Raw genomic sequence first — 27,638 nt, 5'->3', positions numbered from 1 at the left:
CTGAGGCCATCTGCAGATTTCCCTAGGCTGCTATTATATGAATAATCAGCTGTCTCACTTAAGAAATTCTCTTTGTTCTACATCATTAAATGCTGACTCCTGCTGCTGCTATGACAGATCATTTTACAGGAATCTGTAAGGGAGATTGTATCTGATGTTAACAGTGAGTCTTTTCTGTGGAACAAAAGAATACACTGGGGCAAACACGAGACAGTTTAAATTTATAATATTTTAACATTGGGAAATAAAAAAGACCCAAGCTGGTATATACTCATTTTGAGACCTGTATTTCTAAAAAAAAATGAAGTATGGACTTTAAAGTAGCATTGAGTAATTTTGTGCCCAGGAATATAATTTGTATCTACTTTCATTAAGGCTCTGGTGAGATAGTCACTTTGTGGGCAAAGGTGGGGGGGAGCTACAATGGGTTCGGAAGGAATTCAGAAGAAAATTGGCTTGTTCTAGATAGACTGCAGAGGAAAGGAAATTGCTTCCATCAAAAGCAGGAAAGATGGCCAATAGTGAAGGCACAGTAATAGACTAAATGACCTGATGGCTTGTTCTTCTGCCATGACTCATTTGTTCTGAAGTCCCATCTTAGGTATCTCCCTGACCACTGCAACTCTCTGCTAACTCTGTGTACTACTTACTGAAGAGCGTCACTTCTAATAGATGCATTTGCGAAAGGTCAGGTTTTGCTGCTGTTCTTTGGAAACCTGCCATGTGCCCAGTCACCTCCCTCTTTGTCCTTGGCTGCCTTATAGCACCCTGTAGCCAGCAGTTTAAGCCCATATGCCCAGTACATTTTCTGGCTAAGGGTCTACAGGGAAAGGGTTTGCTTTCAAAACTTTCTGCTTTCTTTGCTCAAGTGAAAGAACTTTGCTCTTGAAAAATGGGCAAATCTTGGGCCTGCTTACATGTGCAAATAGATTTGAAACTGTGACCTGCTAGCCTATTTTTTTATTTATAAAGTGCTGCATTCTGCAATGCTCTTGAACTGACATCACAGCAACTGTTACATATTCTTGTGACCCCCTTCAAAACGTACTGCAGTACTGGAGCTCTTCCTAGACCATGGTATGCTATCACTTTGGCATAAGAGACCTTAGGGCGTCCTGTGGCTGAAATATGCTGTCCATGCTCTTTTCTTCCTAATGGTTGTGTTCTGTCTTGACACTTAATTTGTGTTTGGTGTGTTAGTGTGTTTTATTTTAGCCTAGCTATTACTATAATCCTGTGTCATTTGTAACAGTGTCTCTTGTCTGTTTTCACATTTTGGAGTTAGTTTTGTAGGTGGTACAGTGAGGGGGCACTCATGGCATGGTGGCAGGTGTTTGTCTGAATGAGGAATTCAGCAGTGGTGACTATCAATCTGCTGACAGCAGAAAATGTTGTCATTTTGTTCTATTTAGTTTTAAATCTGTTGAGTCTATACTATGTCTAAAGCTGCTTGTTTTGAAGAAAAAATTATTCTGTTTGGGAAAGAAAAAAATCTAGGCAGTTTTTTCCAATGTGTATGTTCCCTCAAACCTAAAAGCCCCTTGGCTGGATTTTCTGCTGCACTGTCCCAACCCCATCAATCTCTTCAATTTCTTCAGAAGGAAGAGAGGATTTGCAGGGTAACCAGTTGGAAACACAAATATGGATAACACCAGACGTACAGAAGACAGATGTGGACTTTTCAGAAATTCTTAATGCAATACAAGAAAGTAAGTTATCTGTTGGATATAAAATTGAGTATGTAGTAGAAGAGTCGACTGAAACACATTGAAATTATGACTGAAGGAACATACAAACTGGCAAACTGAATGCTGAGTATGTATTACTAAAATATGTGAGAAAGTTCAGTGGTTTATTGAAAGCCAGTAAGAAATCTTTTACTAACATACAAATCATAGTAAGATTTGAATCATATACCTAAGGATTCCCATAGTAAATATTTCCCATACAGGAGTAATCAGAATATTAAGATTCCCATTACTTTAATCTGTTCTTGACATTCTTGAATGGCTGGTTGAATGAGTGATGTCATGTAGGTGCAACACTCTGGGACCTAAGGCTGGATTTGAAGTTCCAGCTGTTCTAAAGTGTTGGGATCTATTCACATTTCTGCAGCTCCAGTGGGGCTGACACATTTTTATTCATTGGAGATTATTTGGCATTTATAAAGGAACAGAAGACAAGTCAACATAGCTCTGGGTGAGCAGTGCTGTTGGGAAAGAGGTAACTTTGGGGATAAGAAGTGATAAGTGTGTCACCTGGTGGTCTACATATCTTAGTGTGTGTAGCAGTCTCTTTCCACATGTAATATGCTGTGGTCTGTGAATTAAGTGGTCCACCCTTTCAAATGCAACTGCAGAGAGATCTCAAGACTTGAGCTAGAAATAATTATAGTCTTGTTAACAAAGGCTGAAGAAACCCTCCCCTCAAGCCTCGTCCCAGTCAAAAAGGCTGAGGCAACTCTTGAATCCAAAAGAAGCTTGAATTTCAGTGGAAATTTTTCAAAATAGAGTGGAAACTATCATTCAGGACAAGAATCCAAATGCATGGCCTGATGACGTTGCTAGATTGAAAACTGCCTGTTTTCCCTCTTTTCCAGTTTTATTTTAAACATTTTTTTTTGTGAAGTAATTTTCTAAAGCAAGAAACAGTAACTTATATTTTTGAATTCTAAACGAATGTCTAAAAGCCCATACTCCTCCTGAGTTTTGCCATAAGAATCAGGAAACATAGAGCTTTATGGTCAGGTTGTTTGGTGGTAATGTTAGTTTAGGGGTGGGAGGAATGCTCTTGGGTTAGTACAATGACATTGGTAATTGTCTGAAAATGATTCATCTGATTATTTGAACTGTAGGTTTAGGATGAACTCTGGTTTGTAATTTAAAAAGTCTTTCCCATCAGGAAACCTTAATATGTGATTTTCCTCACCCTCTCGCCACTAATGTATCACAGCCCAGGCGCAGGCCTGGCAACAGCTGGGATGTGCATTGGAGAGGCTGAAAAGACATGTGTCCTCCCATGAGGACAAGCAAATTCCAGTTGGGAAGAGACTACATCTGAATACAGGAAACTCTTCTTTTCAAGCATGAGGCTGAGCAGAACAAAAATGGATGGTTTGATTAAAACAAATTAGATGTCAAGATTAGATTTATTAGCAGTGATCCTCTGAAGCAGGTTCTTTTTGAAATGACTGTTTCTTGACTTCCCTTGGTACTGTTCCATACTTCAATATTGTGCTCATTGATTATATCCTTGTACTGAATAACCCCAAATTTCAATCAACAGGGTACAGAAATCCATTATAACTTATAATTTACTTATAACTTCAAATTTTTAACTTCTAGATAAAACAATAGGTTCTTTAAAAAGTATGCCAGTTTTCTGTGGCCGCAAAAAGGGATTCATCTGACTTGAATGTAGAGGTTTGTGATGAAGATGTCAACATTTGAATTAATTTTCTAAGCTCCCTTTACAGACAATAGAAAGTAATAAGCATGTCCAGAGCCCAGTTTGTCTCATTTTAAATAAAGTGTCTAAAATAGATTAGATGAATTGCAACTTGAAAGTGGCTATTTCTCTCCATTGCCTATAGATGGAATTTAGAGAGAATAGCTCAGTTGAAACACTACCATAGCTAAGACACAAACGTCTGCACTCTGGATATGCAAACGTAGATGAATCCTACCCAAAGTAAAGCAAATATTTGCAAGAGATTAATGGATGCATGCTGAATAGAAGTAGGTTCCCCAATTGTTTTATTAGTTTGAGTATCATTTCAAAACTAAATGATGTTCCATAAAGAGTCTTTCAAGAATTAACATTTTGATTTATAGGTGATGATTTTAGAGCTCTGAGAAGGGTGCCACTTTGACAACCTTGGAGACAGTTTTTTCTTTATTCAGAACAGACACAGTTTTTGTTGGAAAGTTACCTTCTATGCTTTTCAGCTACCTTCCCTTTTGGAAAAGTGCTATGGCTGTACAACAGAGCTTGCAAAGGCTTGTTATACATCCAGGGGTGTTTCTTGTCACCTGCAGTCTGATGTGAGTAGCAAATAATTAAGACAAAACATGCTTAAATATTCTATCTAGGGTGGTTGTTCTGAACTGTTATTGTTGCTTTTCTTTCTCCTGGAAAGTAGCTCTAAAGCGACTTGCTTTCTTCCTTCTTCTGTACTGATCTGTTTCTTAGGCTGCAAATGAAGACGAAAAATTACCACCTCATTATCTGCTTTTATGCAAATTTACTACTATTATAAAAGACTTAAGTCATTTCCACTGCTTCAAAGCTAAATTCTGCACTTAAGTGCCACAGTTTGTGGTAGAGTCTTAAACACATTTTTCAAAAGATTTCTGCTCAGTCTTTTATAAGACAGTTTTTTCTTGACCACAGTACATTCAGAAATTATCCATAATCAATCAGAGATGGTGCAGAAACAATAATGTCCACTAAACTGGAAATGGCTACAGATGCACATTGTAAAATAAGGTGGTGCACTAGGTGTAAAATTGTAAAACAGGGTGATGAACCCTATCTAAACTTGTAAGTTAGACAGCAGAGGTGTCAAGGAATTGCATGAACTCTCTGTCAGATGTAAACCAAAACTTCCCATTGTGGCCCATTCTCAAGCCGTTCTTAAATCTGAAGTCCTTATTTTAGCTGAGTTTGAATTTCATTGTCATTCTCTTTTCTCTGGTCAAGAGGAAGGGTGCTCTGGGGCTGGTGTCAGGGAGGCAGGGGTTGCTGGTGGGGCAGATCCTGGGGACAGCCGAGACAGCCCCAGCCCCAGGGCGATGGGCACCACCATGGGGACAGGGACAAGCCGAAGCTGGGGCCGGCTGAACAAAAACCAGCGAAGTCTTTCTTTGCTGTTTCCTAGTTTATTACACTGAGAAGAGCCACTTGTGGAAAAGCAATCAATTGCTTCATTAAAAAAAAAAAAAATCTTGATTTCAAAGTTCTTCCTATAAATCCCTATAATTTGCTTCAATGTATTAAACTTTCTTCCTATAAATCCCTATAATTTGCTTCAATGTATTAAACTTCTTTTTATTGCCATTGCACCAAAGTCAAACTTCCAAAAAGTCTCTTGCTTTTCAGAATATTTTTCAACATCCAGTGTACGTTGACTCCCACTAAGGTTTAAATGAAAGCTCATTTGATTCCCTCATTTTTCCTCTCTTAGTCTGGAAGTCAGAAATCAGTGAATTTTATAAGACAGGGTTATTATTTCATGCATAGTTATTGAATTTAACATTTAACCTGATAAAATGTTCTGGGCTGTGGGCGCTGTAGGGTGGTCTCCTTGCAGAAAACATTTGTAAATTGTATCTACCAGCCTTACTGAGAGCAGAAAAATGTATCCAAAAATCCAAATAAATGCTATAAAAATTATAACATGTAGTACAACAAGATGCAGAAAGAGCCTTGGCTTTGCATTCTTGGATTTTTCTGCTTTGCAAGTCTCTGCAAAATGGATATTTTTTAGTAAAGATTTTTTATTAAGAGGTATTCTCCAAGACCTGTGATTTTAAACCCAATCCTTTTACACCACCGTTTACATGTAGAATTGTTTTATAAATCTTATAAGCACTGGTAGGAAGAATTTTTAAATAAATTCACTGTTTAATGTTACTGATAGGCCTAAAAGCTTCCAAAGAGCGATTTCTGGAATACTGATCTGCAATTTGCATTATCCAATGCTGGCGTATACTCAATGGCATGGTGTGACAATTAGTAATGGAAGGGCTCTTAATTAACTGAAATATAATCTTTGAGCATGCTTCTATCTTGCCACACTAACACATAGAGTCAGGTCCCATTTTTTAAAGGAGATTCTTATTTCAGGGGCCTTAGTTTTTGGGTGTCCATCCTCAGAAAGATAGAGGTGTTATTTTACCTTATCTTTGAGTGCTACCTGAATCAGACTCCTGGTTTGAATAGTCTCATGGAATCACTCAGATTCCACATCGACTCTCACTCAGAATTTCTTAATGTTCAGTTTTCAGAATGTGTGATTCTGCTAAATTTGGGATGAAAATATTTGTATATCTATATTTTTTCAAACTCCTCCAGTGATTCTGACTATATGAATAATAATAAAGTCATTTTGATTTTTTTTCCTCAATGGAAGGAGAAAAGAACCTGTATAATTAAGCTGATCTGAAACCATACGGGGACTCCTTAATATCTGCTGTAGCAATACGCATGTTACTCTATACTGCTATTAAATTTCACTGCCTAAAAAGATATGACTATATACTAGCACCAGTCCATCTCCCAAATGATAGGTAAAATTATTATATATGATTGGGTTAGGATCAGTTTGGAGTGTGTGTGTGTGTATATATATATATTTATATATATATATATATATGTCACGGTCTGTGGCAGACAGAAAAGATGGAGCCCTGGTTATGCCTTTAGCAACATTTGGCAACTTAGGATTTTCATGTTCAGTGCAGTGGAGGGGTTAAGTTTAATTACAGTTAACAGGAGGGTTGGGTTGGAAGTACCATCACCGTTATTATAATGGACTGCACAGAGAATGGAAGCAATTAGGATTTGATTTTTAATAATTTACTTGTTTTTGTGGAACAGTATTTTAAGGAATTGTAATTTGTTTTAAGTATCCAATGAGGCTTTTGGGAAAAAAAAAGTTCTCAGCAAATGTTAGACCTCCTGTGTCAGCAACTGAAATACTAGAGTGTATTTTCAAAAACAGAGGCAACAAGACAACTGCAGGGTAAAGATCTCCACAGTTTCTCTGGTAGCACGCATTTACTGCAGCTGAAGGAGGGTCACAGACATCTCCAGGGCTGACAAGGTACTTTGGCATATATGTCTCTTCACTCCTTATTCTCTTTTCTAAAGCTACCAACCAGCATGCCAATTACCTGTGTACTTTTGATATGAGCAATTTTCTACTGAAGGCAGACTAGACAGGTCCTGGTAGCTAATTTCACCAGCAGAGATCTGCTGCCTCCTTAACCTCCAGTAGCTGCTGAGATGGGCTGGATTTCAGAGTGACCTTGAAATGAGATTTTGTGTTTATCACAAGTCCTCAAAATAATCCAGTCTTTTTCTGCTTGAAACCCCAAAACAAATTCACTCTCTCATGCACCAGGTTGTGTATCTCAAACATCTGCTGGAAAACCATCTATTTTGCAACCCAAAGCATTATTGGCATTGCAGAAAGTAGCATTTCTAGTATCTCAGTGGGCTCATCAGTTATACCAGGGCAGTCTTCACGGCAGGGAAAGCAACTAGTTCAAACTCCCTAGCGCATAGCAGCCAGACAAAACCTCTTTCATTTTTATTTCCTTCATTGCTTCTCTCTGCAACAAATATATATCTCATGTAATCTGTAGAAAGCTTTCCTATTTAATTATTTTTGTTCTTTTTTCACAGTATACTGTGGAGTTGATCACATACAGGTTAATGTGTTTCTTTTTTGGAGCTGCTCTTCAGAATTTCAGTGCAGCAAAGTTTCAGGTCATTCAGAAAGGTTTCTGCTCCAGCAGTTCTTTATATTGATTATTCAGGTAAATTCTTCTCATATAAAGACATATGCAAAGGCTGGTTGTGATCTACATCCAGATTATTATCATATGGGATGGAAAGTTTCCAATCTTGCCATTTGACACAGTAGGGAAGGTGAAGGGAAGGTGGTTAGACTATGCTGTGTCTTGTGGCAGTTTCCTTGTCTTGTGTGAGCAACTCTAGTATGATTTCTAAGGATTGAAATGGATGAAGGAGAAAAATCTTTTCTTTGCTTTTGCTGCCTCTGCTACGAATTGGGGTCTATTCCTTCCTTATGAGTCTACAAATACCTCAGTAGTTTGTCCTAGGACAGGGTTAGATGCAGCCCCAGTGACACTGAGGAGCTGCAGGCTCTCCCCATCATGTATGCCAAAACAACATGAGAAGTTTCTGTGCTGTTCTGCCCCCCACTTTGGTAAACCCACCCCTAACGCTGGACAGAGAGCTGTGAGGCCAAGCCCTGTCTAAAAATGGAAAGCTCAGGTCCTGGATACTTGTCCCTAATGATGTCTTGGCACTTTTCACAAAAGTAGGACAAGTAAATAAACAGACTTATAGAAAAAAAAAAAAAACTTTAAAAGTGCAAAAGGAATTTAATATCTGTGAAAAGAGGTTTTAAATCTCTGATGTGTTCACTGACTATGATGACAAGCACAATTTAAAGATGAGTGAAGTAGGTGAGGCTATTAGCTGCAGTATCTCTGCTAAAGCTGGTTGGGATCCAGCAGAACAGAGGGTGTTATCTAAAACTGGAAGATCATGATACGAAGTGTTAAGTAGAGATTAAATATTGTGCAATTCAAATATTGAAATACAAAGAATTATAGCTAAATTAGGCAGTGCGTGACCCAAAACCCACTAAACTTGAGGAATAATGTGTTATCCTAAAAACTGCAAATCTGGCAGAGAATTTCTTATTGTTAGTCTAGTCTAGTCTATGGTATCTGTTGTTATGTTATGCTGTCTAATTTGGATGTGAAGTATTTTTTTTTGTTGTTGCTAAAATTTTTAGTGGCCTTGTAAGCAAAGTATTTCAATCTAAAATGCAAGGTATGTTGTTAACCCTGACCTTATTTTATGCCTGAAAAGGAAGAAAAAGAGTTCTTGAATCTTTGGATCTTATGTGGATCTTTTTATCCACGTAAAGCAGTAATAACAGTCTTTAGATACTGTAAAAGGCAGGTACAAAAAGGGAGCAATCTCTTCCCTATGTGCATGATTGATAGGAAAAGAACAATCTATTTAAATTGCAGCATAGGTGCATATTCAGGATGCATATTAGGAAGAAAACTTTCTCCTGCTGATGATAGTGAAGGATAGGTTGCCTGCAGAGGCTGTAGAGCCTGTAGCATTGGAGATTTAAAAAAAAAGCCTTAAACTAGGCTGTAACCTCTGAAGAAGGGAAGGGTGAAAGGGAGGTCGCAAAGTGCTCACAAAGACTGGGGAACAGTTAACAGCCTTTAATTTCTGGATGCTATTCAGCTTCTCCACAGCAGGGGAATGAATTTTTATACCTGCAGCCATTAGTTAGAAATGGCACCAAGGTGCCATGAGCAATTAGAGATCACTAGCTGTTCCCTGTTAATAGAAACTCTTGTCAACAGGAATTACAACTGCCTGTCACTTGGGGGAATTACAGGGAAGCAAGAGGATCGGGAGGATGTTGCACAAAGAAAAATGAGTCCAAAAGTCAACTGAGTTTGCAAAAAGTGTGAGGAAGACTGGGTGAGACAAATTTCTGGCAAGAATGACAGAGAGGTATTTGATCCTGCCTTGGTCAGGGGACAAGCTCATTAGTGGACTTTTTGGGATCCCTTCCAACAATTTTAGCTCTACTGCAACAATCCTGGGTTTTGCGTATGAAATGTAGGGTTGGAGAAATTAAGCCTGTACACAGTAGAGGCCTGAACCTCAGCAAAGGCATTTTTCTTCTCCTCACACCAGCCTCTTCACCACCCTCTTCGCTCTGGGGGCAGCCGCAGCCCTGGGCATTGGGCACTGCCCTGGGGCGGGGGCAAGATGGAACACTGGGGACACGGCTGGAAGCAGCTCCTGCAGAGCATGTCCCCTGACTTTTCATCCGGCTGGATGTAATTGAGCATCCTACAAATTTAAGCCATTTCTTGATGCCCAGCTCTGAAGGCTGTGCAGATCTGCGCATGCCAGCTTTGCAGATACCAAAACATGCTAACCTAGAAGTAGCCAAATTGTGCAGACAGAGCTCTGCCCAGGCTCATTTATTCAGTTTCTTTTGAGTGACATTAGTTATTTGAGATCCTCTGCCTCTGATTGCCCTACAGTTCTCTACAGCTTCTAACTTGGTACTTTATGTAGTATGTTAAAAATGTGCTTCATTATAATAAGAAATTTTCAGAGGCCATAGTAATCCAAAAGGCAATCATTTAAGACACTTATCTCAAGAGAAGCCAAGGAGATAGCTAACATATGTTTTATTGTGGCAGATGATTACTTATTTGACATCAGAGAGATATTATATACCCTAAATCTCTCTGTGGCTTACTGGTGAAAAAAGCATTGCACCAATATGCCTCGGGAGATTTTAAACTTAATAAGGTAGATACTTATACCAGAACTAAAAAGTGCAATTGTTGATAATAATGCATTACACTCAGAGACTTTGTTGGGCTCAACTGTGATTTGAATGTATATTTTTATTTTTGTTTTTAGTAGCTAAGGATGTCAACATTTTTTTTGATGAGTTAGAAGGTGTGAACAGCCCTTCCAAAGATGATGACTCTTTGCTTCACCACGGTAACTTGACCAGTACTTCTGATGATGCCAGCAGGTTGGAAGTGGTGGGAGAGGTAAGAACATGCAGAATTATTATTCTAATAATTAAACGTGCCCGCTATCAAAGGGAATAAATGTAATCTGATTGAAAATCTCATTCTCTGGGGACTGTCATGGGGACTGTTTTTCCATTCAAAGATTATAATGCTGAAAGATGAAATATTTCAGGTTAAATGGAGGCCTTATTAATCTTATGGACCACCCCCAGTGAAGCATCTGTACAAGCCTTTGTTTTCTGCTTGTTTCTTGAAGCAGCAAAATCGAATGCTTCACTTCTTCTGAAAAATAATGGAAAAATTTTTCCTATATTAATCTTAGGGGATGAGGGAGGAGGAGAATTTATCAATTTATTATACTTTCTCATAAGAGGCATTGGGTGTCAGATATGGGACACACTTTCCCTTCCAGTGAAGAACAGAAGCAACCTGGTGGTGCATAATGGTGATTTGGAGAATATGCCAAGCAGGGAGAAATCATTGCCCAGCACAAAGTCCCATTTAAGTTGTGCCTTAAGGCAGCCAAAACACCATATACTCAAGTATGAAGAAGAAAGAAAGAAATGTGGTACTTTAAACTTTGCTCTAACTGCCGTACCACTCATGGACGTTAGGGCTATCTCCCTGGAGAGCGAATAGACCAGGGACTGGTCTCTGGCCCTGAGGCTTCCTTTAGCCCTGCTGCAGAAATGTGGCTGCGTCCAGAGTACGTGCTGGAGTGGTCCTGTGTTACCTCCAAACTGCCTAAGGATAGTTTGGTGGAGGCTCATTGGCACAGGTCAGAACTCGCAGAGACCATGCTAAATTAAAAAGTATGGAAGACCACAGGAGAGCGCTGAAGCCTCTGCCCTGGTCCTGACTGGTTTACTAGTTTAAATGTGACTTAGAAGATGTAATTGCAGCTGATGTCTTTTTCAGGAACTAGAGGCTTTTTTGGTGCAAGTTATTTTGTGAAACACTGTTGAGGAAAGAGTGAGAGATTTTCCTTGTGCTAGAAATTCAGCCCATAGAGAGCTGCACTCCTGCAATGTTTAAACAGATAATTAAAGGCACAAAATTCAGGCCAGCCAGAGATATGTTTGACCTTGCTCACGGTTTCGTCTTCCCCCTTTCTCATCACTCTTCCTCAGCTTCCCACATCACTTTCATAGGGCCCTCTTTGCCTGCTTGCAGTATAATAGGGTAACCTGACATGATATCCCTGTGTAGCGTTTAGTAATCTTGTACCATATGGTCTCTAACAAATAGAGAGGGATGAAAGGTACATGATCTTTGCATGTTAAAGAAGAAAAATGAACAGAAAATGGTCCCAAGGATAGGGGAGGGGAGAGAGCAACATATGCTGCTGTTAATTTAACAATGCTGCAATTCCTTTTTTCCCTTTTTATGCAATCTTTGTACCAGACATTGTTGTTTTTCAAAGGAAAAGGGAAAACGTTGGAGGAATATTTTCCTGTCTGAACAGTTTTGGTTTTTTTTCATAATCATAGCTGAGTAAAATAGCAATATAGGTTATGTGTATTTATATAAGAAAAAAAAACCTAAAAAGGAAGGTCTTAATGGGAGCTGAGGGATGCTGTCACCTACAAAAAAGATTTCGAAGTACTTGGCCCCTGCTTGATTCCAGAAGGAAAAGATATGCTGTTTAGATGTAGGTGTATGGTTTGCATGGATAAACATGGGAGCAGCACTGTGCAGTGATGGGGTTATCTCTGAAGCTCCAGACTTCCTTTCAGTTTAGTGATGGAGTTCTACTTTGAGCAGCTAAGAGAGCCTGCAGATCCCCCCCTAGTGTCATCAGGACGGGGGAACTGACGCCAGAGAAAGCCTCTCTGGATATATTGATGTTCATTTGCTTTAGGTCTAAAGTTAACATTGCAGCTATCTAATACAATGTGGTTTCTGTCTGAATTTACTAAAATACAGTTATAATCCAAAAAAATTTACAAGAGAGTTCCAAAGGTTTCTTGTTTTTAGTTGACAAGTCAAAATATTGCTTGCTTCAACTGTTAGTTGTGCACGCTCAACCAGATCTCAAAGTAATGTTGCGTTCTCCCTGGTTTGTGTATGACTGGCTCCAGTGAAGATTTTATGGATGGAGCTTTATCAATGGTCCCATCACAGATGCACAGCCAGATTAGCATTCAGCTTACCCTTTGGCGAAAGATGCGTCTTTGCTTTGTTTTATGTTTCGTTCAGGTACAGCTAAGTTCTAAGCAAATTAGAAATCACATTTCTCTTCATGTGCATGGATCAAAACACTTTTTACATATGCCAACCTAATAATTAGATAGGCACTTTAAAATCTAAAACTGGAGATGTATTATCACCAAAATCTTGTAGTTTTAACTCCATTGAAGTTTCACTTTCTGAGAACCAGAGTAACAGCAGACAGGAGGTAAAAATGAAAGGGAAAGATGATTTAGGAGCTGTTCACTAGGGCTGCTTCAATTCCATCTCTCTTTCTGTGGAGCATTAAATCAGTCTTCTGTGTCCAAGAAAGGGAGAGAGGAGGAGCTGGGACAAAATTCTTCTTTTACTTAAATCAGTATATATGGCCCATTTTTAAGGTTACAGCTAGTGTAGGTATTTCTGAAATTAAAATGATAAAAATCACTCCTATAATTCAGTTAAGCTTCAAACTCTGTTGGTGATATTTGGGGACGGTGTTATTAACATTGCACATAGTAGAGTTTGTTTTAACAATCTCTTTTATAAACTGGAATTTGCACTAAAGATTATGCCAGAATAAAGGTATTCAAGTTGCAGAATAAGAATTATGATGTTTTTTATGGCTCCTGTGATAGCCTATGCAATTTCAGGTCAGTTTTCTTAAACATATTTATTACAATACAAGCCAGATGCATATTTTTTTCCACAAAATCTCTGTATTCTTCAATGCCCAGGATCAATGTGAGAAGAGAAAATCTAAGCTTTTACAGATAGCTACAAATCTTTTACTTTCTAACTTTTGAGCATATGATTTTGCAGCCTAGATAATTTTGTTGTTAGAAAAGCTTTATATAATTAAATATATTATAGTGTCAAGAAGAATATGCTGAACTCAAGATATATAAAAAATACAGCCTCTCCAAAACTATAATCCAAATGGGCAAAAGGATACTAAGAAAAATGACACACATGGAAAATATTCTTTAATTAGAACTGTGCCTTCAAAATACAGTGATTCTGGGTTGTACTTCAACGGATAATGGGCAGAGAGTCTTCTGGACCAGACCAGAGTTGGCCCAAAGTAAACCCCCAAGCCTGGACAAGTGTGGACACCTGGTCCTCAGTGCTGATTGTTTTGCTCTACAGATCCTTTCCTATGACACTGCCTTACTTGCTAAAATAGATACAGCCTGTCTGTGACCTGGCACCTACAGAACGGAAAGGATGGCAGAACAGGAGGCTTAGAAATCAGAGCAGGACCACCAAGCTGATCCACTGCCTCTAAATCTCCTACTGCACCCTTCTTTCATTTAAACACCCTTTGGGTTTTTTTTTTCTTCCTGTCTTCTCAACATAGATACTTTCTAGAAAGAAGAGGGGGAAAAAAAAAAAACCCACGGAATGTGCTTCCTGAGCTGTTTTTATATTTAATGCTCTGTGAAAAATACTTCTGATATCCTGATAATATCATTTGTCAGCATGATATCAGTATAGATATAAATGGTTTGTTACTGTTATTTCCTAAGGGCTTAAATCTTTTTTCTTGCCTTCTTTTTCAACTCCAAGAACTGTTCCTACTATATCAAGTCGGCATTAAGTTGTGTCAGGAGTCAGGCACTGTAATAAAACAATCCTAGAAAAATTCCCCTTTCTGCCTGCAATAACCTGGTTGTACCAAGGGAATGGGCATTTGGGATACTTTCATTTGTTTTTCTATTTAAACAAAGATGCTTGCTGAGAGTCAAGATGGTAGTTTACACTAAACTTCCTGACTGGGAATATTTTTTTTGTTCTGTAGGAATAATTTTTTTCCTATTATTATTATGGCAACTGTATTCACCTTTTGTCATTTAAATTAAGAAGCAGTTCTCCTATGAAGAAAGTATTTTGAAAATTTCCTATTCTTCCTCCACGTGAAAGGCAAAATATTCATTTTTCAGAGATTTGATTATGCATTAAAGGACATAGTTATTTCTAGCAGGAATGATTCAGCAAATTATAGGAAAACAAAGGGGAATTAGCCCAACCCTCCCTTCAGCTTGGAGGTGGACAGATCTAGAGGTCCCTAAAGGCCCCTGCCCATTATACTGCTCTCAGGGAGTTCAGTTTGCTTCCATATACCATTCATAGTGTACGTTTCTTGTAAGAAATGCTCCAACCCATAAACAATTTCAACTTGTATAAAAGCAAAAACTTAACCCCTGGGCAGGACTTGCATTATATGGAAGTAGTGATAAATTGTGAGGAGGATCTGCGGAGAATTTCATCTCATGAATTTCTGAAAGAGAGCAGCGGTCTAGTCTTCTAGCTCTCAGGAGAGGGATCTGCTTGACCTCTTATTAACAGTGAAATTAGCTTGCTTCTTTCTGCCAGAGCAAACATTTGAATAGGCACATGCTTTGCTGAAAATAGCCAGGAAGTAATATTTATTGCCTTTATGTGCCTCTAGGCAAAACACCAGGAATTATTTTCAAATAGATCTGGTGGGTTTCCTCAGTTGCTCCATAAACCTAGAATATTTTGTAGTTACGCTGATGAAGTATAGTGAGGTAGGAACAGGACCTTCATACTCTTTTCTGTGTCCTGTGAGGCAGAGGTACTCTTACTGCAAAACAAAGAGAATTTCTGCACCAGGTTTTAGCATTTCTCACCACAGTAAATATCGTGCCATCATTTCTTCTCCCCATGTGAAATGATGTTCTACCATATTGAGCCCTTACTTACAAATTTACTTTTCAGTATAACACTATTCTCTGCTTTATTTTATAGGTAGGAAGCTATTCCTAATTTTCTGGTGGGTGGTAGGGGAGAAAGATTGTCTCGCATAGAATATTCTCTTCTGTCCTGTCCCATTCCCATGTGACAAAACATCTGCCTAAGAAGACCTCCCGGGTTTGGACTGGGGAGGTCTGTGCTCCTTTCAGAGGACCTCAGAAACATTCTATGTAAAGCACCTAGAAATTTGAGCAGCTTGTACTGATTCCTTACCTTTCCGGCTGAGTAATGCTGAAAACTGCAGATGCAGATCAGGACGCAGCAATTACCAAAACACATTAATATTACTGAAATATTTGACTTTCTCTTAACAGGAAGTACCAGATAAGAACAAAACCAATGGACTATATTTTAGAGATGGGAAATGTCGAATTGACTACATTCTGGTGTATAGAAAATCCAATCCACAGACAGAAAAGAGGGAAGTATTTGAGAGAAATATCAGAGCAGAAGGACTTCAAATGGAGAAAGAGGTAAGAGAACTTCCCTGAAAAATACTTCCATCATTTAAAGATGTGTAAATTCAGAGTCTTGTTTACTCTGAAACCTGATTGCTTTGTTGTAGTAGCGGAAAAAAAAGCTTTTAAGCATCCCTAAATATAGATTATTTATTGCCCGGGCACTGGGAAAGCTTAGCCTAAAGAAAAATCAGCCACACGGGTTGAAGGCCAAAACAGGCCATTACAGTCGTCTTTTTCAACCTTCTGCACAAGTAGGCCATAGAATTTCCTCCACTGAGTTGTGCAATGGAGAAAATAAGTGCTGTTTTTGGATGGCCTGAATTCTACTGAGTGCAATCCACATTTCTGCACCTAAGTTTCCTTTTAGTTACCTGCTCCACTCTTTGCTGAGGCTCTTGGTACTCATTCCAGAGACCTAACAAGATACTTACCTGTCACCTTAGTCACAGGGACTTACTTGGCATTTTGGTAGTGTGAAAACAACAACAAATCTTTCCTGCTGTGTTATTCCTAAGCATTTAAATAATTGGGCAATACATATGAACTTTTATATCAGTTGTATTTCTCACTAACACAACGTCCTAATACAGTGAATATTTCTTGGACAAGAGTATTAGAAATGAATGTAAAGTGTCTAAAAATGTATTGATGTGATAGACTGCAGGAGCAAGGCTTAAAGAGAGTATAGACTGTGGGATACTAACATGATGAAGAAGGTACTTCTTTTCACTTCTCTTCAAACACATCTCTTTTGCCTTGGCCATATTCTTTCTTAAACTTTCATAAGTGTGCTTTAACAGGGCTTAAGCCTCACTTACATGCAGAGCAGATATACTTGTGCTTGGTCAAGTCACACTCATACTAATAGGCATTGTCATGCTGCCACTGGTGCAAATGGTACAGGAATTTTCAGGTTACAGGCTTTGGTCAACCATGTAGGTGATGTACATTTATCTCCCTTTCTTTCACTAAATTCCTGATACATCTATAGATTTTCTGCAGGTGTACTAAAGACACACTTTCTGGCAGAACACTGTGGGGAAAAAATGGAAGCTCTTTCTCTCCAGAATAATGAAAATGTTTCCTTTCTTAATTTTTTTTTGAATGAATGAACATGTGTACTGCTGGATGTAAGTATGTAAGTGGATATTAGTGGTTTTCATCAACCATTTACCATGATTTATTCCTTCAGGTAACCTGGAAATGTCTTCAGTGCTGTGGTAGTTCGATAGATGTTTTTAATGACAGTCATTGTTTATTTATTACGTTTCCTGAAAACATACCAATGTCTATAAGAGTTTTAACTCAAGGTCGAAGAACATGAGTTTAGTGTGGCAATTCAGCTTCACATGCTAGGATTCTGCCCTGCTTCCATCAGGGCAAAGCCCGGAAAAGTCTGAAGTTTGAGCAGGGTAGAAAATAATGCAGAACAAGTCCTCCCTATTGATATATTTTGTTAACAGTTTCAAAACAATTTTTCTCCTACTTTGTGCTTTTGCAGATGTTTTTCATTTATTACTGTGCTAAGGTCAACAGTGAAAGCTACAAAATCCAGTTATATTTTAAGTGTTATGAACCCTAATGTAACATTCTGCACAAAAAACTTTTTCAAGTTGATCGTTTAAGTGCTTACTATAGACTCTTCTTGCAGCTACACATTGTGTTCTTTCAAGCCCGTTTATGTGGAGTTTACTGCCTAGGCTGCATGAATGTTCTGCCATTTGAGTATTCATTTCAGTTTCTATTACGCTTCTGACATGCAGTTTTATTTCCTACTAATCTTGTTTGGCCTTGGTGTGACTTCTTGCCAGCATCAGTAATTGTAGATTTTCTAAACTCTGAATGATCAAAATGAGGTTATGTTACATGACTCAAGCTAATGCTTTTAAAATCTAGGGTAGCAATCTTTTTTAATATGACTTTGACCTAAAATTAAACACTAACATGTATATTTTATGATCACTTTAGTTTCCAAATTCAATTATAATCCTGAAGGAAATAAGTACATTCTTGGTGCCCCCCAGCAGAGTAGCAACTAGGTGTTGTGATTGGTTAGTGCCTAGATTACTTCTCATGATTTCTGTTGCTAGTTTTGGTGAGACTTCTAGGTCATTCTGGGTTTCAGTTGTGGAATATTTTAACAGCAAGCCACTTTTCTAATTGTTGTTCTTATATAATATATTGCTTCCAGTGGGGACTGGAATGTGATCATGTGCACAGAAACTCTAGGTAAGTTAATGTAAAATACAGTTCATGCCAGGGAAAGAGACTGTATTCTCTTCTCAGCCAGATACGAAATTTCCTGTATTGATTTGACCTGTTTAACTTAATGTCACAGTGAGGTAAATAACTATGATATCTTGGCTCTGGAATTCTTGATGACTCCCACTGTTGTTTTTATTTTTTAATACTCTGAAACAGATTTGTGTATTGGGTTAAATGGAGGGAGCAGTCTTTGAATGGAGCAAGTTCTTACAGAGATGGAGTACCTATAGGGTACCTATAGGAATGCCTGTTTGCAGCGCTGGTATTGTCTGTAAATATTATGCAGTACTCTTGCCTGACAGATCTGACTGGCAAATGGTTAACAAGAGACAGGATAATACTGTCCACATTCTGAGGGTATATCTCATAACTACCCTAATCCAAGGTAACGCTGAGACTAAGGTCAGCCCATTGACTCTCAGAAATAAAATAAAACATTTTTATGTAAAGCGAAAATACAGACAGTGTCTGTCATTCGGAATATGATGTTCTTCCCCCTGGGACAGTAAAATCCCAGCATGACATGTTTCTGGAAAGTCTGTCTTTTTAAGTGAGAATGAAGAGTCAGAATTACATTGAGTATGTGGCTTTTTCACAAGAATAAAGACTTATAAATTCAGCCTCTTGGCCAAAATCCACCAAAACTCCCTTATCCTAAATTATTCCTGCAGCTTCAACTGATACCCTCTAATCCCTATCCTAATGGCCAGGTAGAACTAAGTTGCTGTGAACAGTAACTTTACTGTGCTGGTACATGGATACACACAGTATTAAAAACAGGTTTGAGTACAGTACTTCAGATTATACTGCACTAAAAGATTATGCATAGAGATAGCCAGCATGGAGCAGCTAACGCATACTTTTTCCCCCACAGACTATTTAAACTGCAGTGTAATGCAATGAAAATGCAAGATAGAGGCAAGGTAGCACAAAAAATTCTGTGCTGCATGAACAAACACAAGCCACCCTTGGATTTATAATTCTTAAAAGAGAAAAAGAAGGTCATCTTAGATTTGAGTAAATACTGTGCATCCAAAGTGAATCTGATGTTGGGTAGGATCTGACCATATCACCCTTAGGAATATATTACATTAGTTTGAGCCTGGCATATTCTTTTATTCTGCTTCTCATGGCTACACTAAGCTACTTCATATAGAGTGATTTTTACTTAATGATTATGTTCCAAGTTTTAGTTTATAATTTTTAAACTGATTTGATACAGGATTTATTTTAAAAGATATTTTACATGCCTGTAGAAACTGATAGATAGAAATTTAGTAATGAGAAACTACTCATATAAATAATGAAAGTAGTATTCAGGTCCCATATTTTACATATTTATGTATGTTAATGTTTCAGTATAGATTAAATGAACTGCTTTAAAGCAATAGCATTCCTTGCTGCCCTAACAAGCAAGTCTCCTCACAGTTACTGGATGCAAAACATGTTTCAGGAACCGGTTTCAGATATTTTATAAAAAACTATCAGTATATTTGGGCTTCTGGCTGCACGCTGATCTTTGCTTCTTCCAAATAAAAGAAGATGTTAGTTTAGTGTACTGGTCCAGTTTTCAGGAACAATATAAATTGTGCGCTTTTTGTGCTACACAGCCAATTAAAAATTTAAACATTGCCACCGTAAGTGTCAAGCTGTCACCAGGGCATCCCTAATTGCATTCGCTCCCTGCCGGAAGCAGCAGCTGACATTTCTGGGACAACATCTGGCACCTGATATGGAGCTGGTGTGTACAATAGGCAGGAGAAATATACAATATGTGTTCTCTGGAAGGGAAAAAAAGGCACAAAAAAGGCTCAGTATAAGTTTCACTTTTGTTACGTGAACAAATATTTGCTAGCAGGCACAATCTGAGTCTGAAAATTGTATTTTGAGATATTTTTCAACAGTGGATGCAATATAATTACAGAATATTATTATTCCATGACTTTACAAGTTTGGAAACAGGGATAGATTGGTTCATGGAGAGATAGCAAGTGTTCGATAAAGCAGTTCCTCTTAATGTGGCTGTAACTTTTTACTAATGGGACAGGACTTTAGAGGCTAAAAACATGTATTTAGTAAGAGGCATATATTTAGCAGCAACTTGGAGCCAGGTTTAAAATGATGAATGTTCAGAGAAATTACAGATGACAGAAAGAGCACACAATATAGTATCTCAGTGATTCTTGGCTTGTCCCTGAGTGTAAAACCAAAATAGAATTATGACCATGTCAAAGTGACATAAAAGAAATAAAGAATGAGTACAAAACAAACAAGAACTTTAAAGACTGAAACTTTAAATACAGAAAGTGATAATGTGAAAATGAGGCATTATGATGAACATTTCTTTCTTGCAGAAATGACATTTACTTTGTGTGTGTGTGTGTGTGTGTGAGCACTGCAATGCCAAAACAGTTATGCTGGAATGATCTGCTTTTTTCTGGTTTGTGCGTCATCACTGGAATTGTTCACGAGTCCTGTTACATAAGCTTTATTGCTGATTGTGATTCACGGGCAGAAAAGAAATAAGGCGACTTCCAGACCCCGAGTGGCATTTGCAGAGCTCAGTGAGGAAAGGTGTTTTGTAAACCTAGCTTATGTAATTTTGCTCATTGAGAAGCACAGCACAATGAGAGTCTCAGGGCCTTCTGAGAGACTCCAAATTTCTCTTTCAGTAATAACTTCGGCTTATTCACTTATTGGAAGAACAATAATTTGTTCTTAATTTATTGCTGGTATAGATGTTAATTTGATCGACCAGGTGTACAGTTGATATCAGAGCACTCAACCTATGGCCCGATAGCTATTTGCAGCTTGCTAGGAGAGTCTGTGTGGCCGGTGACCTTCTTTCTGAAGGACATCTTGGGAGAAGGCTGCAGCTCGGGCGAATCATTCTGCTGGGGCATCCCTTATCCTGGCTGTCGTTTCCCTTTGGCCCTCATACCCCTTCCTTGTCATGTTGAGCTTACTCTGCGCACACCAAAATCCCCTATCCACTAGGAAAAGGATGGTTAGGAAAAATCTTCCACCACCAAAACTGCGTCTGCTCATCTCTTGACCTTTTTTTTACAAGGAGAGAGGAATACCCCTGCATGCATGCGCTGAGTGACGTATGTACAGTATATGCTCTGCTGCTGGGAAGCACCAGGACAACTGTGTGTTATGGTCTTCTGGACTGCACAGGCATGGTAGGATGGGTCACATGCAGAATGTCACTTGTGGCCAACTGGCTTGCCTTTAGGACAAACTATATTTTTCCCAAGATAGAAAAGTAAGGGGTGGCTGACCTAATGAGTCTCTTAATGCTGATGTGGTTCTCATCTTTCTTTTCTGTTCTATATTAATGTGTGACTCCTTTAATTGCAGAGGGGTATATTGCTGGTTGTCACCTTACCATTTAAGCCAACACCTCAATGACAATTCATGCTAGCTGAGAGATCTGCTTTTTACATATGAATGCATTTTAAATTGCATAGTTTTGTATGTATTACTGTTTATACATTCTCTTTTTCCTTGCTGAATTAATTTTAAAACATACTCAAGGACACTTTCAAGAGGAAATAAAATCAAATCCTTTCCTATTCTTTTTCCTTTTTATTGTTAATGGAGGACCTCCTTTCCTCTAGTTACTCTCAGCGTCTCCAGTGATCAAATATGCACCCCAATATGCTTGGGCACACCTGCACACACGCACTCACATATACACACAGTGAAAACAAGAATAACCATTATCTATCTCAAGTTATTGAAAAATACTATGTAGGTATTCCCCTCCCTTGACATCAAGGAGAGAACTCTGATTTCATGTTAGAGCAGCAACAAGTAAAACACTAATACAAGTGCATAACAGTTGCATGGATTTCCTCCTGTTTGCATAGCTGGCAGCTGGGCAGCACTAGGCCTTCTTGGTCTTTGGAGAAGATCGAGTGTAGTTCAGTTTAACGCTGGATATGTTAAACTACTACTGTGACTTATATCAAGCATTCAGTAGCTTTCCTGCACTCTACTGAGTTATTTCGGTCTCTCACTTTTCTGAGCCAATATGTAAATATCTAGAACTAATGAACTTACAGTACAAATTATGCAGCTTGCAGGAGCTGCTGTTTCATGAACAGCATAATATTATTATTAACATTATTAGCAGGAGCAGCTTCTTATTTAATGTCTAAGCACTGTGCCTGATTGCATCCACAAATCATGGATAGAGACATCAAAGTGACATAAACTGTGCCTGTAAAATTGCAAATGCAACAAGGGAACCAGGCTGAAGTGCAAGCCCACCATATGCATTGTGAGTGAAAGTGTTTCCACCTATTTAATTTAAAACATAGGGCTGTTCATTTCATTCGAGTTCAGCCAGAGCAAGTTACAGACAGGCTGATTTCCCAGGCAAAGATTTATTGTTAGTTAATTATCTAATACAAATAGCAAATGGAGTCTCTTTTCAACAGCATTCTACTGAAAAATATATAAGTACAAAAAGAACAGAAGTCCTTTTCCGGAGAGCTTCCTGCTTGAAAAAAACATTGTCACTAAACAATGGAGATGTTTCCAGGTATCTTGGCTTCTGAGGGAAACTATTTCAGTTCTCAGACGCTGTAACCACTCACCAGGACAGTGATAATTTAGAATAGAGATCTGAAGATACATGGAAGTCCTGATGGATGGAGTGTGAACTCAAATTTCAGTGTGCGGCTCTTAAAAATAGCTTTCTTAATTGTCTGGAGGAGTTCATAAATAAATACTTTTTAGAGTCGACAAATTTCAGGCTTGAACAGGTCTTTGTAGAGCTAATAGACAAAGAAGCCTGATGTAACTGTTACTGAAAAATAGATCCACTTTTGAAAAAGTATGGCTTTTGCATGGAGTATGGAGGTCATGTAGACAACATGTAGATAATTGAAATAGGATAAAAGGTCCCCTGCGATGCTTCTTTTCCTTCAGAGATGTTGGGCAGGATTTTTTTGTCAGCGTTCCTTGTCATCAGTCTCCACAAATCAAGATGTTAAAAATCTTTTGAATGACAAGTCTGTGGAAAAAAACTGATTGACAGGAGATAGATTAAAAAAAAATCAGGGTTGCATATGAGATGTTCCCTATATGTCAAAAATCACCCTTCTGTTTACAACAGTTGTTCTTAAACTGCAGTTATTTTATTTGTCTACCAGTGACATCAGGAACAAGCTTAAGCCACAAGGCTACAACCACTTAATACACAGTGAGAGTTTTGGTTGCCCAAAGGTGACATGACTGGCAGGCTGCAACACTCCTGATTGTCCTGCCTTAATGAGCCGCAGTCTAAAGCTGTCCGTAGGGAAGGGGAAGACAGAGCATATAAAAAAGCCAACAGGATGTTTTAGGTTCTCGTTTCGTGTTGCTGATTTTGGTGTTGAACTTTTTTCGAAAAAATGGCATCGTATTTACAACATTGTGTTTTGGAGTAGATAGCAGTGATTGCAAAAGACTGCAGTACTGTCTTGGACTTGTGGATTTTTGGGTCTTCCCCTGCAGCATGAAGTGGTGTGAGGCCGCACTATCCAGAAGCAGTCCCAGGAAGGAAGCATGATCCTGGTTCCAGTCCTGGGAATTGTGGATCCTGGGAAGCAATTTCCTTTCTTTCTTGCCCTCTCTTGTCGCAAGGGCTCCAGGCCCTCTCATCAGCTGATTACTTTTCTTGCTGTATCAGGTTAACTCAGTGATGGTGGGATTGGATCACTGGTACTGTGTGCCATTGATTAGCTGTATTTTAATTATGGTAAGAGCCACAAAAATACAGCTAGTCAAATTAACTCAGTGCTCAGATTTTATTGGAAAAGAGGTTTTGGATTACGGCTCTCTGGGTCCAAGTTAAATTCAACATTAATCACTGCATATTTACATATTTGTTTCTTGCTATTTCAGTGGTAATGAAGTGATGTTGTAAATGAAGTTTAGTAAAGCCTGTCCTGAGGGAAAAATGTTCTTGAGATTACCACATCGACTGAAATCTCTGTCAGCAATTTAGTCATGTCCCTCTCTTTAAAGCCTTTTTTAATTTACAAAACTATTCTGTGGACAAAAATCTTTTTGTGTTCATATGTGAAAGCTCTTAAAATTATCTCTAAATGTGCCCTAAAGGCAAAAGAGTTTAAAGAACCATTTCTTTCCTTTTAGAGACTTTGTGGTACATGCCTACTACTTCTCTTAGGTGCAACTTGTTTATGCTAATAGACTCAAATAGATCTTTCCTTTTATAAGAAATAAGATTGACTCCCTTTCTGAAATCTCCATTGTTAAGTACTAATATAAGAACTTTGTGCTTACTTTTGTAACAACCATCTCTGACTTATACCTGTTTAAAATTCAAAACCTCCACAGTGAAAATAAAGACAGGAGAAGAGCAGAATGGAGACCAGTAAATCTGAAAAACATAATTCCATAGTTTCTCTTATGATATGCAAAATTTCTGTTGTTTTTAATGACTGGAAGATTTTGGGAACTTCTTTTCTCTTTGTTTCCAATGTGTTTTGTTGAGCTTCTCCTTTTAGGTGAGTGTATAAATGTCATATTTTGAAAAACTGCCATTGTAAGGCACTAATAAGGGTAGAATACACAGGAATTTTCACATTTGCATACTTCTTTATGTAAGAAGCAGAAGTATATAGTCTTCTTCACCAAAACTGACATCTTTCTATGCCTCTGTAATAACATATCCATCATTGAGAATACAACACTTCCAAATGTAGAAAGTTTAAAGCTCTGGAGATAGGTTTAAAAATGAAATTATTTAGAAAATTACTCCCATATTAAGTTGTTGCAGCCCATCCATCTAATTTTAGTGTATTCTTTTCACTTTTTTAGTTTAACTGGCTTGGTTTCAGAAGTCGAAACTGTTTTTGAAGTAAGTATATCAGCAAGTTTATTTGCTTGACTGTTAGTTGCTAAATTCCACTGAAGGTATTCTTCTCCACTATTAACATTCTTCTCTTCTTTTTTTGTGAGGAAAATTACTTGAAGTCTTTTTAATCAATCTAATAAACCTCTTTTATTCAGATCATTCCCTTTTAAATGGCCATCTAAATGAGACACCCGTAGCATTCTTATGATTCCACTAACTGTGCAGATCTGATTTTCTCAATTACCAAACATCAATAAAAATAAAGTTCTGTAATGTAATTTTTCATTTCTTAAAAATAGAAGCTGTAATGGAGTTATCCGTGTTTAGGAGAAAGCTATTTAGACATATTTACATGCATCACTTTATCTGACTGCTGATTGCAATGCAGGCATGTGAAATGGTTTTGGCTATAGACTTCAATTTGATGGTCTGAAGAGGATTTTAGCACCTCCTGAGTTATTCTTCTTGAGTGTACATATTAGGGCTGAAAGCTCCTTCACCAACTAATTTCAAGCATGCTCCTGTGGGTTCAATACAGTTAAGGATTCTGCATATTATTTTGTCTAGGGAGTGAAAAGCATAAAGAAGCCTTTTTTTTTCTTTTTTTCAATCTTTTTTGTTAGAAAGGAAAGTCCAAAGTTTCCCTGGAGAGTGGAAGAATCACATGGAAGATATTTTATTTGCTTTGTATGCGCATCCACTTCTTCTGACTAGGTAGTCAATTCACCATCTCTAAATTTGTTAAAAAATCACAAAGCACTCTTGCCTGGTCAAGAGGACTGGCTCTTTCCCTGCCTTTTGATAGAATCATAGGATAATCTGGGTTGAAGCAGACCTCCTGAGGTCTGTAGTCCAAACTCTGGCTCAAAACAGGGTCAGTGATGAGATCAAGACTAGGTTACTCAGGACTTTCATGTGCCTTTTTTCAGGTGAATACACTTACTGATCTTTTAACCTCTCCATTTCTTAACCTCTCCATTCCCTAAAGGAACTCAGCTACTTTTTATGTTTATTTTAAAGGAAAGGCAGCTCTTACACCCAGTTTTAATATAGTTTAGCCCAATCTCCGGTATTACTGATAGTCTGGAATTTTAATACACTGCTCTTGATATATTCCTCACCACTTAGAAACCTGTCTTTCCATACCTAAACTTCTCCGTTTATGCCCCTTAAAAGATAATAATCTGATCTGTGACCTCATTTTGTGGAGAATAGGGAGAGGCTCATGCATTCCTATAGCCATAGAAATGCTGGTTGGAAGGGAAATGTGGAGATCATCTTCATGAAGCAGAACTGTCACCAACACTTCTTCTGTATGTTTACGCCAATGCAGACTACAGCCTGGCCCTCCATCACCAGAAGTCTATAGTTTGTACAAGCAATGCTACTGCTTTCAGAAAAAGTGGCTTTCTGAGACAGAATAAGATTAAACAAATGTTGAAAAACAGCAGTTGAGTGGATAGTGACTATGTCATGTAAAGTGTCCAGGGTCAACTACCCAGTGCAGGTTTATGGATTTTACCATTAACATCAGAAATTCACAGGAGAGGAGAATTCAAGTAATAAAGTACAGAAAGTACTGACCAAAATCCAGAGGTCTCTTAGAGTGCAGATGATGCTGGTGGGAGGCTTTGTTATTTGCAGGTCTGTATTTCCCCATGTTTCCTCTGTGAGCAAAATGGATAAGGTGGCATATGTGGAAGAGATGGTAGCCAGTGCTTTGTAATATGTTCTGAATCACTTGCTGTCTCTGTGATATGTCCCAGACAGCCCGGCAGTGAGCTAGAGCACCCATGGAGGTGGAGCTGTTGGAAGTGATGTGTCTGTGTTGCTGCAGGAGTGGGGGTAGGTGATGAGGAAGTTAACACTGGTCCAGGGGAAACAGTGTGCAATGTCCCAAAAGTGGAAAGAACCATCTTATTTACTGTAGCTGTCTGCAATGTAGGCATCTGCCTCTGAACCTTCCTGGGGAGAAACAGGCCCTTCTGGGCAGCAATTCGTCTCATTCTAAGATCTAAAATAGAACAAATGAATTGTACCATGAAGGTGCCTGTTCCTCTCCACTGCAGACATCTAAACATAGCTGCCCTGAATCCCACCCGTGATGCCTGCCCCTTGGGCTGCTACTCATGCTCAGTGTGCTTAGAGGCATGCTAGATCCTCTGTTTTGATGCAAATATAGCAGCCTGCAAGTGTCCAGCAGGGGAAACTAGACCAGTTATATGGCACACATCATATCCATAACCTACTAAAGCCATCTGCTTTGTTCCTCCTATATCCAAGTGATATCTACAATCATAAGTGAGTAGAGCTGTGGATTGCAGGGTCACCCCAATACTGGTGGTGTGTAAAGCAAATTGAGCTAACACAACTGTATGACAACGATTATAAAGTTCAATTCCAAGACCCCCAGTCTATGGAACAGATTAATACTTCTGCAGATTTTCCATTCTTTGACATCTTCTTTTCATTGTTTCTTTTTGACTGTGAATTGATGAGCTCTTGCCATGTCAATTTACATTTCCATCTTGGTCTATTTTTTAGCTGTTATGGAAGAAAATAGAATCAATGTGTCTTTGTAATTCATTATGCCAGCATAAAGACACAAGTTAAAATTATATTAGAAAGGTGAGCACACTGGAGGTTTGGGGAAGAGAGAAAGATGATGGTCAGAAAGCATTAAGAGGAAGCCAGTGACAAGATGTAGAGGCATAGCTGCATTACATCAAGGCAGACAGGTAA

At 38.4% G+C, this 27,638-nt stretch overlaps 1 protein-coding gene across 1 annotated transcript in view; it reads left to right on the top strand.

Moving 5' to 3' along the window:
- ANO4 (anoctamin 4) overlaps positions 1-27,638 on the top strand; it is a 230,250-nt gene that overhangs the window by 113,085 nt on the left and 89,527 nt on the right. The window contains exons 5-7 of the mRNA XM_067296928.1: positions 1,599-1,709; positions 10,231-10,367; positions 15,611-15,769. Coding sequence (XP_067153029.1) covers positions 1,599-1,709; positions 10,231-10,367; positions 15,611-15,769 — 407 coding nt within the window. The remainder of the gene's footprint in view (positions 1-1,598; positions 1,710-10,230; positions 10,368-15,610; positions 15,770-27,638) is intronic.

This window comes from Apteryx mantelli, chromosome 1 (assembly GCF_036417845.1).
Source record: "Apteryx mantelli isolate bAptMan1 chromosome 1, bAptMan1.hap1, whole genome shotgun sequence".
Classification (NCBI taxonomy): domain Eukaryota; kingdom Metazoa; phylum Chordata; class Aves; order Apterygiformes; family Apterygidae; genus Apteryx; species Apteryx mantelli.
This window is presented reverse-complemented; position numbering and strand designations above follow the sequence as displayed.